Source organism: Phocoena phocoena, chromosome 17 (assembly GCF_963924675.1).
Source record: "Phocoena phocoena chromosome 17, mPhoPho1.1, whole genome shotgun sequence".
NCBI classification, from domain to species: Eukaryota; Metazoa; Chordata; class Mammalia; order Artiodactyla; family Phocoenidae; genus Phocoena; species Phocoena phocoena.
The window spans coordinates 42,841,495-42,857,069 of NC_089235.1; the positions used below are offsets into that span (position 1 = coordinate 42,841,495).

Genomic DNA, 15,575 nt, shown 5'->3' on the forward strand with positions numbered 1-15,575 from the left:
GTGGAAATTGTATGCATTGCTGTCACTCATATCCCAGTAGCCAGAAACAAGACATACGACCTAGCTGCAAGGGAAGCTAGGAGATTTTATCTTTAGCTGGGCATTGATATATCCAGATAAGCCTATTACTGTGAAAGAAGGAGAGAACGGATTCCAGGGGCATCTACTAATCTGACGTGACACCTAACGGCAGCCTTATTGCTGAGATCCTGTTGCCCGGTGGGCACCCAATAGTAATTATAAGAGGCTTTAATTCCAGTCTACAAAACAGTACTTGTTGGCTCTCAGTACTTCAGTTTTCCTCTCTAAATTGGAGTTTAAAATTCTAACAATAAACAATTGCAAATATTAAAAAGTATCACAAAACAATTTAAGCAAGTCATAAAATAGTTGCAAATATGGATAAAACTAAGTAGTATTCAAACACAAATGCATTTCTCCCAAGGTATGCTGCTTAATGGAGTTTTTAATTGATTGTTAAAAATTATTTTAAAGATAAAATGAGGGTACATGGATAGCATTTTCAGTATGAAAACACATAGTCATCTATGTAAGAAATCAAATGCAGCTAGCTTATGGATCAGAAAACTGTAACTGTGCTTATGGATAAGGACTTCCCGTCTCAAAGGAAAATCATTGTAGAATATTTATGCCTAGAAGGAATGGCATTGTGTATCCAGTTTCCTTCTTCCCTCCTTCCTTCTTTCCTCCTCCTTTAACAGATTTGAGAACTTCCTGGGTGTTAGGAAATGTGTGAGGTGCTGGCAATGCAATGGTGATTCAAACTAGACTCAATCCTTGCCAACATGGAATCTATGGTCTAGTAAGAAGAAATTACCAGTAATTAATATATATTAATTAGTAATCACAAATAAATATTGGAACGTAATTGTGATAGGTGCTGTGAAGGAGAATGTAAGACATGTGAGAGAGTTTGGGGATGAGTGGCTGTGTTGGGGAGCCTTGCAATCTTTGTCTTTAACTGGAGAAATTAGCCCATTTACGTTAACAGTGGTTAATATATTAGGACTTATATTACTCCTTGTTTCTGTTTTTCTGTCTGTTGTTGCCATCTTTCATATTACCTGAATTTTTTCTTATCCATTTTTTTTTTTGCCTATCTGCTATTTTTTATTTCTATTATTTTAGTGGTTCACTCAAGAAATTTTAACATATGTACTTATCAGAGTCTAGACTTAATAATATCTTTGCCTTTCTTTTGAACAAGTCCTTTAACTCTGGTCATTTCTTGTATGTTAGTGTCTTTTTTTTTTTAAACTCACCCAAGACACTGATCTATACAATCAATGTTTGCTTAGAGTTACCCACATATTTACACCTCTGTCCATCATCTTCTCTCTTTATTTGCAGTCACTCTAATTTTTATTTTAAAAACAGATATTTTAATACCCCAAATGTGGAAAGTACGTGATCCATCATTTTCTTTTGCACCTCAGACCTGCTGTCTAGGATCACTATCCTTCTGTTGGACGTACATATTAAACATTTTCCTTTAGTGAAATCTGTTGGTGGCAAAGTCTGACAGTTCTTCTTTGAAAATATTTTTATTTTTATTTATTTTTTAAAAACATAGATTTTATTTATTTATTTTTGGCTACATTGGGTCTTCATTGCTGCATGCGGGCTTTTCTCTAGTTGCGGCAAGCAGGGGCTACTCTTCGTTGCGGTGCGTGGGCTTCTCATTGCGGTGGCTTCTTTTGTCGCAGAGCACGGGCTCTAGGCGTGCGGGCTTCCGTAGTTGTGGCTTGAGGGCTTCAGTAGTTGTGGCTCCCGGGCTCTAGAGCGCAGGTTCAGTAGTTGTGGCGCATGGGCTTAGTTGCTCCGTGGCATGTGGGATCTTCCTGGACCAGGGCTCGAACCCACATCCCCTGCATTGGCAGGCGGATTCTTAGCCACTGTGCCACCAGGGAAGTCCTGAAAATATCTTTATTTGACTCGAGTTTTTGAAAGATATTTCAATCCTTGGTTGAGAGTTATTGTCTCAACACATTGAAGCTCCTTCCACGTCTCTTGACTTCTGCTTTGCTGCTGAGAGGTCAGTTGTCAGTCTTGCTGACATTTACTTTTTTTTTTTTTTTTTGCGTTACGCGGCCTCTCACTGTTGTGGCCTCTCCCGTTGTGGAGCACAGGCTCCGGACGCGCAGGCTCAGCGTCCATGGCTCACGGGCCCAGCCGCTCCGCGGCATGTGGGATCTTCCCAGACCGGGGCACGAACCCGTGTCCCCTGCATCGGCAGGCGGACTCTCAACCACTGCGCCACCAGGGAAGTCCGACATTTACTTTTGATTCATTAGGTCTGGAGTTGGTCTTGTGGGTCTGCATTAGTAACACACTGGGGATGATGCTGAAGCTGCAGGTCTACCACACTTTTGGTAGCAGTGGTTTGTGGACTCACACATTTCGGATGCTAATTTCCTTTTCCTAGAATCTTGCCTATGTAGTTAAAACACTGGCTATTTTTATTCCTTCAAAAGGTATTGAACAAAACAAGTAACTGAAGGCTTGGTGATAAGTCAAAGTATAGTTACAAGGAACAAGCAATTAAAAAAATTTTTTTCTTATTTTACATTGGAGTAGAGTTGGTTAACAATGTTGTGATAGTCTCAGGTGTACAGCAGTGTGATTCAGTTATACATATACATGTATCTATTCTTTTTCAAATTCTTTTCCCATTTAGGTTGTAACATATAATACTGAGCAGAGTTCCCTGTGCTATACAGTAAGACCTTGTTGGTTATCCATTTTAAATAAAGCAATGTGTACATGTCAATCCCAAACTCCGTAAATATCCCTTTCCCTTCCCCTTCCCCTGGTAACCATAAGTTCGTTCTCTAAGTCTGAGAGTCTGTTTCTGTTTTGTAAATAAGTTCATATGTATCATTTCTTTTTAGGTTCCACATACAAGTGATATGCTTCTCTTTCTCTGTCTGACTTACTTCACTCAGTATGACAATCTCTAGGTTCATGAATGATGCTGCAAATGGGATTATTTCATTCTTTTTAATGGCGGAGTAATATTCCATTGTATATATGTACCACATCTTCTTTATCCATTCCTCTGTTGATGGACATTTAGGTTGCTTCCATGTCTTGGCTATTGTAAACAGGGCTGCAGTGAACATTGGGGTGCATGTATCCTTTTGGACCATGTTTTTTGTTTGTTTTTTTTTTTTTTTTTTTTTTTTTGCGGTATGCGGGCCTCTCACTGTTGTGGCCTCTTCCGCTGCGGAGCACAGGCTCCGGATGGGCAGGCCCAGCGGCCGTGGCTCACGGGCCCAGCCACTCCGCGGCATGTGGGATCTTCCCGGACCGGGGCACGAACCCGTGACCGCTGCACCGGCAGGCAGACTCCCAACCACTGCGCCACCAGGGAAGCCCCGGACCATGTTTTTATCTGGATATATGCCCAGGAGTGGGCTTGCAGGATCATATGGTAGCTCTATTTTTAGTTTTTTAAGGAACCTCCATACTGTTCTCCATAGTGGCTGTACCAATTTACATTTCCACCAACGGTGGAGGAGGGGTAGGAGCTGTGCCTTTTCTCCACAGCCTCTCCAGCATTTATTGTTTATGGATTTAAAAAAATTTTTTTAATTTAATTTTATTTTTTAAAATTTATTTTTGGCTGCTTTGGGTCTTCATTGCTGCATGCGGGCTTTTTCTGGTTGCTGCAAGCAGGGGCTACTCTTCCCTGTGGTGCATGGGCTTCTCATTGTGGTGGCTTCTCTTGTTGCGGAGCACGGGCTCTAGGCACACAGGCTTCAGTAGTTGTGGCATGCAGGCGCAGTAATTGTGGCTCATGGGCTCAGTAGTTGTAGTGCACAGGCTTAGTTGCTCCGTGGCATGTGGATCTACCTGGACCAGGGATCGAACCCATGTCACCTGCATTGGCAGGTGGATTCTTAACCGCTGTGCCACCAGGGAAGTCCCTGTTTATGGATATTTTTATGATAGCCATTTTGACTGGTGTGAGGCGATATCTTGTAGTTTTGATTTGCATTTCTCTAATAATTAGTGATGTTGAACATCTTTTCATGTGCTTCTTGGCCATCTGTATGTCTTCTTTGGAGAAATGTCTGTTTAGATCTTCTGCCCATGTTTTAATTGGGTTGTTTGTTTTGATGATATTAAGCCACATGAGCTGTTTGGAAATTTTGGAGACTAATCCCTTGTTGGTCACATCATTTGCAAATATTTTCTCTCAATCTGTGGATTGTCTTTTTGTTTTGTTTATGGTTTCCGTTGCTGTGCAAAAGCTTTTGAGTTTAATTAGGTCCCATTTGTTTGTTTTTATTTCCATTACTCTGGGAGACGGATTGAAAAAGATAATTGCTGTGATTTTTGTCAGAGAGTGTTCTGCCTATATTTTCCTCTAAGAATTTTATAGTGTCCGGTCTCACATTTAGGTCTTTAATACAGTTTGAGCTTATTTTTGTGTATGGTGTTAAAGAATGTTCTAATTTTATTTTTTTACATGTAGTTGTCCAGTTTTCCCAGGACCATTTATTGAAGAGACTGTCATTCCCCCATTGTACAGTCTTGCCTCCTTTGTTGTAGATTAATTGACCGTAGGTGTGTTTTTATATCTGGGCTTTCTATCCTGTTCCATTGATCTATTTCTGTTTTTGTGCCAGTACCATACTGTTTTGATGACTATAGCTTTGTAGTATAGTCTGAAGTCAGGCAGCCTGATTCCTCCAGCTCCATTTTTCTTTCTGTAGATTACTTTGGCTATTTGGGGTCTTTTGTGTCTCCATACAAATTTTAAGATTTTTTATTGTAGTTCTGTGAAAAATGCCATTGGTAATTTGATAGGGATTGCATTGAATCTACAGATCTGTAGCTTGCCTTGGGTAGTATAGTCATTTTGACAGTATAGATTCTTCCAGTTCAGGAGCTTGGTATATCTTCCCATCTGATTGTGTCATCTTCAGTTTCTTTAAACAGCATCTTATAGTTTTCAGAGTACAGGTCTTTTGTCTTCTTAGGTAGGTTTATTCCTAGGTATTTTCTTTTTGATGCAGTGGTAAATGGGATTGTTTCTTGAATTTCTCTGTATGATCTTTCGTTGTTAGTGTGTAGAAATGCAGCAGATTTCTGTGTATTAATTTTGTAACCTGCAACTTTACCAAATTCATTGATGAGCTCTAGTAGTTTTCTGGTAGCATCTTTAGGGTTTTCTATGTATAGTATTATATCATCTGCCAACAGTGACAGTTTTAACTTCTTTTCCAATTTGGAATCCTTTTATTTCTTTTTCTTCTCTGATTGCCGTAGCTAGGACTTACAAAACTATGTTGGATAAAAGTGGCAAGAGTGAACATCCTTGTCTTGAGGAACAAACTTTAAATTAATAACAGAAACACCAGAGAGCTTTTGTGAAAATGTTTTAAAAATTTAGTAAAATTTCAAAAGGTGCTTTCTTTGATTCTTTCGTTATTTACCTGAGAATATTTCTTTGCCTAGTTTTTTCCCCCTACCAGCTGTTTAGAAACTAAATGAAAGTTTCTCAGATAATTTTTTTTTTAAAAATATTTATTTATTTACTTTTGGCTGTGTTGGGTCTTCGTTGCTACATGTGGGCTTTCTCTAGTTGCAGCGAGTGGGGGCTACTCTTCATTGCGGTGCACAGGCTTCTCATTGTGGTGGCTTCTCTTGTTGTGGAGCACTGGCTCTAGGTGTGTGGGCTTCAGCAGTTGTAGCACACAGGCTCAGTAGTTGCAACTCGCAGGCTCTAGAGCGCAGGCTCAGTAGTTGTGACGCACGGGCTTAGTTGCTCCACAGCATGTGGGATCTTCCCGGATGAGGGCTCGAACCCGTGTCCCCTGCACTGGCAGGCAGATTCTTAACCACTGTGCCATCAGGGAAGTCCCTCTCAGGTAATTTTAATATTTGTTCTAAAGAAAGTATGCAAACAGGAATAGAATCTTAAAGATATTTTTGTATTTACATTAGCGACAGTTAATTCACTAGATAATCTTTTCATTAGTTTACTTTGAGAATAGCTTAAGAACAATGATCTTCAGAGGCTGTTTACTTTTGAAGTAATCTAATACTGTTTTCTTTTAACTAAAAGTAACTATCAGACATTAATGTCACCTTCAAGAATGTTCCATTACCTAGATTCATAGTAATGAATATTTATGGCATACACTTTATGTGTGGAAAGGAGAAATTATTAACAATTCAGCATTATGATTACAAAACATTCGTCTAAGAGTACTTAGATTATATCATTGCATTTTATTTTACTTTGACAAGATTTTTTAAAAACTTAGCTATCAAGTTATACTTTAGCTGCTTTTTACTCTAAACTGCAAGCCATGTGTGCAAACTAAAAGTGTATATTTTTTGTCTTAATTTCAGAAGTTGTTGTTTTGGGGTGTATTAAATGTATTGCTATTTCGTAAGAAAAAATTTAACTCTAAAGTACAATATAGCAACACTGTTCCTGAGTAGAATGCAAAATTTATATTCTAATGGTTAAGTCTGTTACGGCCTCTTCACTTTCATTAGAAAAGACATTCTGTTTTATGAGTTTCAATTTTGTCTTTGAATAGCTGTAGGAATAAAGTATTCTTTTATGTATTGAAGCTAAACAGGGAATGTTTTAAACAGTCTTCCAAAGCATATTTTTAATGATTATCCAAGTTGTTGGAGTAGGATGGTTACAAATAGGGACTAATAGACCTAATGAATAGAGCGTATCAGAACACAAAGAGCATGATGTTTGTTGCACTGAAAAATTAATTTAGCCATTTTGCAGTTTATATTTTCTCCTCTTTTTTGGACGCTGGCCTTCTAACCCTCTAGTGCTTGATCCTTCCTTATGTACAGAGTTTAGGTCCCCATAGCCCATTCTAAATTAGGCCCTGGGCTAGGCCTGTCTCTTTATATTCAGAGATGCAGAATGTTCTTTAGGGCATAAAAGGGAACACAGTTGTTCTCCCTGTCCACCCCTCCCCCCGCCACCAAGTCTCCCAGTGGCTCTTTGAACAGCCTTCTTTCTGGCCTCTGCTAGAGGACCATCCTTTGCCTTCTGTTCACTGTCCAGACATCTTTCTCATCATTCTGAGAGAATACATACAGTGGTGTTTCAGCCTGAGAGTGAAGATCAGAACCTGGCCGAGTCCATTCAGGGAAATTGAGGATGCTTCTGCTGGGGTCGCAAGTCGGTTTCACTCTGCTTGCCAGCTTCCTGTCGCCTTGAGAGTGGCTGGGCTGTCTGGAACACTCCCTTGGAAAGAATTCTGAGCCTGCTGCCAGGGGACTGGTGAGCAGAGTCGCCAGGGCTTGTGAACCGGGTGCGGTGGCTTTTGGGGCGGAACCTGGGTTACTGGAAGGAGCATGTGTGGCATTTGTAATCAAAGGACCCATGACTGAGTGTCAGCTGAAAATGTCATGACCTTGTGTGGGTTTCCCCAAAGTCTGAGAGTCCTCATCTGTAGAGCGGCGTAACAATAATCACACCACATAGGGCAGGCAAAACGTCTTCAGTAGTATAATACAGAATGTGTAGTGGTGGTGGTTTCTTGATTTAATCTATCACCCATGAGGGAGACATGCCAAAAGGATGGCACTGTGGCCTGCAAGGTGAATCAGAAGGACCTCATTGAATTTGGGGCGGGGGGGGGCGGGAATCTTTATAATACATTTAAAAAATCTGCCTACTGGGATAGGCAAACACACATGGAGGGCAGGCCAGAGCACCAAAGGCTGAATAAGAACAGGAGGCTGAGAGGCCAGACGGACAAGCCAACACGTGATTATTCGGACAGCCTGCAAGTACTTTTCCTGCCTAAAATCAACCTTGTCATAGTCCTTATTGCTGATAATGACAAGATTTTGTCACCCAGGCTCGAAATTTCAGAGTCTCCTTTGCTTCTTCTTTTATCCTTGCAGCTCGTCACTTCCTGTGTGTCTAATAATTCCACCTCCACGTGGAAAGGCCTTGAGATTCGAACCTTGACTCTTCCACACGTAGGACCTAAGTAACCTCTCAAACTAATGCCTAAGATGACAATCTGACAGGGTTGTCATGAGATTTAGAGACGAAGTGGATCAGACCCTCATTACTGCTCAGCCAGACTATTGCAGTACTTTCTAGAATGCTTTCCTGCCTCCGTTTTAGCCTCCCAGCCTTTTCTAGCTTGATCTTCCTAACGACAGCTCTGATCACGTCATATCCTGCCACAAAAACCTTCATTAACTTTTTGGATAAAGGCTCAAATTCCTCGCCTGGTTTTGAGGACTCGCTGCCATCTGGCCCTAGCCTGCATTTCTGGTCTCATCCCCTAGCACTTTGCTTTTGTCTACTGTGCTTTAACCAAATCGAACTGCTTCCTGTTTTCAGCGCAGGCCCCTGTCCCAGTGGCTTTACTCATACTTGAAATTGTTCTTCTCTCTTATTTGTTTGTTTGTTTTGGGGGCGGGGGGGCACGCCCTGTGGCTTGCAGGATCTTAGTTTCCCAACCCGGGATTGAACCCAGGCCCCAGCAGTGAAAGCGCCAAGTCCTAACCACTGGACCGCCAGGGAATCCCGAAATTGTTCTTTTCTACACCTCTTGGGTTCCCAAACCTTCTCATCTGTCCAGTCCCTGTCCAAGTGCTCCCAGGTCCACTGCACCTCCCTGCGAACTCTGGTCTCAGCCTCAGGCTTCAGTAGTATCTTTCTCTGACTCTCCATTATTCTTTCTGTGAAGTCTTTCTGTGTTTATGGCTTCATGCTTTGTGTTACTTGGGTGCATGATTTATTTAACCTATTGTGAATCCTGGGAGGCTCTTTCCTAAGCACTTAACAAAGCACCTACTCTAGGAGGCAGCTAGGGGAAGTGTTATGATAAGTAAAGCAGGCAAGGGGGTAATAACAAGTTGACCAAGGCTTGACAGGCCCACTGGAACTGAAAGGACAGGAAAGCAGCTGCATAGCACTGTCTCGGAAGATCTGGGACCAGGTAACTTTCTGATGCCAGCCAAGAGCTTTTATATGGTTCTTGTTAAGGTTTGAAGAGGTAAGACAACTAATTTGAGTCACTCTTATATGCCAGCTACCCTTCTAGGTGTTTTACATAATTTACTCATTTGAACCCCAAACAGATCACATTCTTTCCTTCCTTAATATTCTCCATTGGCTTCTTGTTGCACTTAGAATAAAACCCAAACTCTGTAACTAGCCCTAAAGGATCCCTAAATCTGGCTTGTATTTCCTAACTGGGTTCACTGCCCTGCCTCACCTAGCCATTTTTCTCTCTTACCCTCTGTACCCCACCCCTTCCTTCATTAAAGCTTCACCCATGAATCCCAAATTTATGTGTTGGTTTTTTTGTTTTGTTTTTTCTCCAAAGCTTAAAAAACAACCCCATTATGATAACAGCAGTAAACACATTGCCTTTGTCTGGCGCTTAACTTTTCAAAACACATTCTTAGGTTATTTTATCTCATTTCAGTACATAATCTTTGGTCTGCCTTTTCCAAAGATAAGACTATAGAGGGAATAGAATGCCAAGAAAACCTGATGATCTGTCAGAGAACTTCTTCGCTAAATCGTCTGCCCGTCGTGGAACTAACTCATACTTTCCTTTAAGCTTCAGATATGTTCTGAAAGCTTTTCTTCAACTACAGTTTTTCTAATCATACTCGCTTTAAAATGTGCTGTGAAGTTGCTTGGCTCTTTGGAGAGAAACAAGAAACTGGCAGTTCTAGTAGCCACTGCAGGGAGGGTGACCGTCAGATAGGAATAGGAGGGAGACTCAGTTTTCACTATATACCTTTCTGAACGTAAAAAAAGTTTTAACCACAAGCTTGTGGTATCTATTTAAATTAGTCATATATGTGTATGCTCTGGAAAATTGCCATTCTCATTATTATAACTTCAAAAAGCAATCAGACCATATTAGACAGTTTGGAAAACAGAGGAAGAAAATAAGGTCATTCCAGATTCCACCACAATCAAAAAAACAACCACTTGGGATTGCCATTTCAAAATGGATTCTAGAGTGGGTTTGTTTTTTTTTTTTTTTTTTTTTTTTTTTTTTTTTTTTTTTTTTTTGCAGTTCGCGGGCCTCTCCCTGTTGTGGCCTCTCCCGTTGCGGGGCACAGGCTCCGGACGCGCAGGCCCAGTGGCTATGGCTCACGGGCCCAGCCGCTCCGCGGCATGTGGGATCTTCCCGGACCGGGACATGAACCCGCGTACCCTGCATCGGCAGGCGGACTCTCAACCACTGCGCCACCAGGGCAGCCCCTAGAGTGGGTATTTTGTAAAAGGAATAACCTGACTCCCCATTTGAACCTCTTCTGTAAGTAGGTATTGCCGAATATGATTTTTATAGTAGGAAATGCCTTTAGTTACTGTTGTTAGCAAAAGAATTTTCTCTATATAAAAGATGAAGGTTATTCATCTTTCTCTCAGTTTTGACAAGAGTGAAACATAGAGCTCTATCACAAGTTTCTCAGCTTAGACCAAAGGAGAAATAACAACCCAGTCTCAGCCGAGCCTCACCAAACTCTGGAAAACCTGCCGCCCACACCTCTAGCCCCGTCACAGTTGGTCCATGTGTGTATAACCAGCCCGGGCAGTTAGGAAGAGTAAAGGAAATAGAAATGCAGCAGTGGAATTGTCAGAATCTCACAATTGGTTGGATGTAAGGGAAAAGGAAGATGGGAAGCCCGAAGATAATCAGGTTTTGAGGAACAACAGGAGATTTAAGAGATTAGGTTTTGGAATTGGTATTCCTGGATCCCAATCCCGTTTCTACAGTTTGTTACTTGCCTGATCTTGGGCAGCGTTCTTAAACCCTGAGCCTCAGTTTTGTCATTTACAAAACAGGGATAATTTTGCACCTACTTCATTAGGTTATTGGAGGGCTTAAGAGAGAAATTGCACATAAAGCACTTAGTGCAGTGCCTGAGTGTTTTCCACTTTTAATTATTAATGGTGATGCTGTTTTGTAAGATAGAGAACAGGAAAGTAGGAGCAGAGGTGGGAGGTGTTAAGGAAGATGGTTTCCGCTTTGATGGGGTGAGTTTGAAGTTCCCGAGAGAAATATATTCAGCAGTTTCTAGGAGACAGAAATGGGGGCCTGGGATAGAAAGTGGCTTGCCTGTGTTCCTGCAGAAGTAAGGGTCTGCCACGAAGTAGCTTTGCACTCATTCTCTGACACTGCTTCCTGGATGGGCTCAAAGTTCTTATTGTTTGAACCTGTGAAAAATGTTTGGTCGCCTGAACAAGCTCGTTAGCATGTGCGTGGCTAGCTGGAGAGTTTTTCCAACCACTGGCGTCAGCGCTGCTGCATGTTTGTTCACTGCTCTAGGGTGCCCGGCCCAGGGGACAGTGAGGTGAAAGCCAACTGCACACCAAGCCGTGTGCCCTTGGCTGCATGAATGGGCTGGCAGTGTCTCTGCCTCAGAAACGTTTGCCTGGCGCTTCCCTGGTGGCACAGTGGTTAAGAATCCGCCTGCCAATGTAGGGGACACGGGTTCGAGCCCTGGTCTGGGAAGATCCCACATGCTGCGGAGCAACTAAGCCCGGGCGCCACAACTACTGAGCCTGCGCTCTAGAGCCTGCGTGCCACAACTACTGAGCCTGTGCTCTAGAGCCCACAAGCCACAACCACTGAGCCCACGAGCCACAACTGCTGAGCCCGTGAGGCACAACTACTGAAGCCCACACTCCTAGAGCTCATGCTGCACAAGAGAAGCCACCGCAATGAGAAGCCCGCGCACTGCAACGAAGAGTAGCCCCTGCTCGCCGCAGCTAGAGAAAGCCTGCGTGCTGCAATGAAGACCCAAAGCAGCCAAAAATAAATAAATAAATATATATTTTTTTAAAAGGAAATGTTTGCCTGCTCCCTCAGTGGGTGGGGCTTCGTGTTGAAAGGCCACCAGCTGTTGAAGTTAAACTCCATGTGGTCAATGTAATGTTCTATTTTAAGGACCGTATACTGGGGTTACTTAACATTTTTTCCTTTCTTGCAGATCATCAATGCCGTGGTACTGCTGATTCTGTTGAGTGCCCTGGCCGATCCAGATCAGTATCACTTTTCAAGTTCTGAACTCGGGGGTGACTTTGAGTTCATGGATGATGCCAGTAAGTACATCAGACAACTATCGTAGGTATTTTGGTATTTTCAAGGGCAGGGAATCCAGCTGCCGGTTCTTCCTATTAAATTACAAATATTGATTCATGGGCCAATTTGAACTGATACTTAACTCTCTTCCCATCATTACAAGTCAGAACAACAAATATTTACGTGCTACATGTATTCTGTCTCTGTTCTAAGTGTAAGAGTCTCATTAAAATCTCTTTTGTCTTTTTTTATCTTAATGTTAACTTAGCCATATTTTAAAATTGTTTCTTTGTCATAATCTTTTTACGCTGGGCCTTTTGGCTAGGAGAGGGAGTCAGTGGCAGGAAGGAAGGGTCAAATGATATTACATATCTTATTGTGTCTTCTATTATGTTTCAGTATTTACCATTCTTCCAGGAGGTGATCATTCTCCATTCTAGAAATCCTTTTGATGATTATTTTGTTGCTTTTTCCAGATAAATAGAAATGTACACAGGGATGTGGATGTGGGGTGTGCAGAAAGGAGGCTAGGCCCCCAGCTCTAAGATCATGGAAACCTAAACATCATACAACTAAAGTCAAGCTGTGTCCATGCTAACGGAAAGGGGCAGAGCTGTGTACAATCCCAAACAAAAGGTCATGCAAATTTATTTTTCATTGGCTTTGCAGAACTTTCAGTGCATTAAAAAAAAAAAAAAGTGTCTGGAGCAAAGTGAGTAACGTGGAGAGGGGCTGAAGGTGCAGTTTTAGGGAATGACTAGGAGCATTCAACAGACGGGGTGAGACTTGTGAAGTTTATTCTCGGAGTGAGAAAACCATTCAGTGGTTTTTAGTAATTCTGCGGTTATGAACTGATATGTGTTTTCAGAAGATCCCTTTTGTTGCTGAGTAGAGGATACATTTAGGGGACTGGGTGTGTGAGTACAGAGGCCTGGAGACTGCTTTGGGGGGTGTTTCTGTGCGATCCAGGCTACACTGGGGTTGGGGAGGAGGGTGGGTTTGGAGGTGGGATTGATAGAACTTCCTGGTATGGGCAGTGAGGGAAAGGGAGGAATCAAAGATGACTCCTACTTTTCAACTTGAGTATATATGGTCTGCATCCTTACTGGGGTGAGAGAGTCTAGGGTCAGGAGATGGGAACACACCTTGGAGAAAACTCGACTGATTTTTTTTTTAATTAATTTACTTATTTTTATATTTATTTTTGGCTGTGTTGGGTCTCCGTTTCTGTGCGAGGGCTTTCTCTAGTTGTGGCACGCGGGGGCCACTCTTCACGGCGGTGCGTGGGCCTCTCGCTATCGCGGCCTCTCTTGTTGCGGAGCACAGGCTCCAGACACGCAGGCTCAGTAGTTGTGGCGCACAGGCTTAGTTGCTCCGCGGCATGTGGGATCTTCCCGGACTGGGGCTCGAACCTGTGTCCCCTGCATTGGCAGGTGGATTCTTAACCACTGCGCCACCAGAGAAGCCCCTCGATTGATTTAAGTGGCTTAGCATAGTTGCTAGGAGTGTGGCTCTGAGGCCGGAGACTGTAGTTTGAAACCTGACCCTGCCATGTGTGAAATGTCATAACAGTGGGCTAGTTACGGATGTTTGTGTGGCTTAGTTTCCCCCTCTGAATACAGGGGTGATCGTAGTTATCTACCTTGTGGGATTGTTGTGATTAAATATGTTAGTGTATGAAAAATGCTTCGAATGGGGTGCGGCCCATAATAAGGGCTCAGTGTATTTCACTGTTTTACTCACTGTTAGATATATTAAAGTGGAGAGATTAAAAAGGTAGTTTGATATGTGAACCAGACATCTGGGCGGAGGTAAATTTGAGGACATAAGCTTCAAAATGGTATTTACGTTAGGGAGATAGTAAAGAGACTTTTCCTGAAGGAGCCCTGACATGAGAGGCCAGGAGGAGGAGCCTGAGAAGAGCTGGAAGTGAAGTACATGCAAAGCCGGGAGATGCTTTGTGTCCATCATCTCCTACCACCATTGCTTCTAGTAGATACCAAGGCATTGTACCATCCTGGGGTTCGGGACCTTGTCAGACTGAGACAGGACTTCTGCTGTAACATCGCTCATCCTTTCTGTTCTCAATAACCCTGTTACCCTGATGAATTCCTCCAGAAAGATAATGAATTCCATTAATATTAAATTAGTATCTCTCTGCCTTCCTTCCCCTGAGTTAAAAGACTATATAACCTCTAAATACAATGTTTGATTGACGTTTAAAAATAAGTTACCTTTCACTGTTTCCAGTAGCAGGATTCCCTTTCTAAGTAATTGAGGTTAGCAAAGAGGTTTTAAATAATTCAGATACAGTTGTGTCTGAATCAAATAGTCACACTGCCTGCCTTTTTCTAATTGCCGCAGATTAAGCTGGGTGGTGAACTGTCTGACAGTATAGGCTTAATTTACCTGACCTCGGAGGCTTACTGGTACTCCAGACCTTACAATAGTAATTGTTTGTAATGACCTGGATATTAATTCAAGTGCATTTGCAGTTTCTCTGATATTTCATACATTTGAAAGAACTGAATGAATAGTTTGTAATTACTTTTAGGACTACGTATTGATCATTTAAATTGCATGGTTAAAAAGATACAGAAGGATGACTATTCATTCATGTGAGCGAATCTTTTATTAACTTGCTTCTTACATTTTCCTTTCATATGTTTTGACCTCTCTCTCTTTTTTTTTTTTTTTTTGGCGGTACACGGGCCTCTCACTGTTGTGGCCTCTCCTGTTGCGGAGCACAGGCTCCGGACACGCAGGCTCAGTGGCCATGGCTCACGGGCCTAGCTGCTCCGTGGCATGTGGGATCTTCCCGGACCGGGGCACGAATCCGTGTCCCCTGCATCGGCAGGCGGACTCTCAACCACTGCACCACCAGGGAAGCCCTTTGATCTCTTTTTAAAAAGAACTTTGTAGGTCAAACATCATCATGGCTGACAAACCTTTCTATATTTAACATACATGAGGATACAACTAAATAGTCCTTGAAATGGGTACAATCAATTGCTTTGAATTGTGCTTGAAAGTTATGGTATATAACAATTTTTTTGTTTTGTTTTTTGCGGCTTGCGGGATTTTAGTTCCCTGACCAGGGATAGAACCCGTGCCCTCGGCAGTGAAGGCGCGGAGCCCTAACCACTGGACATCCAGGGAATTCCCGGTGTATAGAAATTTTAAGTTGATATCTTTTTGGAATGGTGGTACTCATCTCAAGGTTTTATCCAGAAGGACAGAGCAGGAGTGTATCTCACTTTTCCATGTGATCTTTTCCTAAAATGATCTGGTAGAAGAAAGTCAGATCCCTATGATTTATATTAAAATGGGGCATATAGGAGAATCCACTGGGATAAAGAAAAAAATATAAAGAGTTCTCTTTTTAAAAACACCTATCTCTTCAACATTTGTATTTTTACGTAATTTATATACAAAAAATTGTAATATATATTTATAATTTACAAATAAACATATTTATGTAATCAAAAA

The 15,575-nt window shown here is 42.0% G+C and overlaps 1 protein-coding gene across 1 annotated transcript in view; it reads left to right on the forward strand.

Moving 5' to 3' along the window:
• LAPTM4B (lysosomal protein transmembrane 4 beta) overlaps window positions 1-15,575 on the forward strand; it is a 67,623-nt gene that overhangs the window by 10,280 nt on the left and 41,768 nt on the right. Inside the window, exon 2 of the mRNA XM_065895409.1 lies at window positions 11,995-12,106. Coding sequence (XP_065751481.1) covers window positions 11,995-12,106 — 112 coding nt within the window. The remainder of the gene's footprint in view (window positions 1-11,994; window positions 12,107-15,575) is intronic.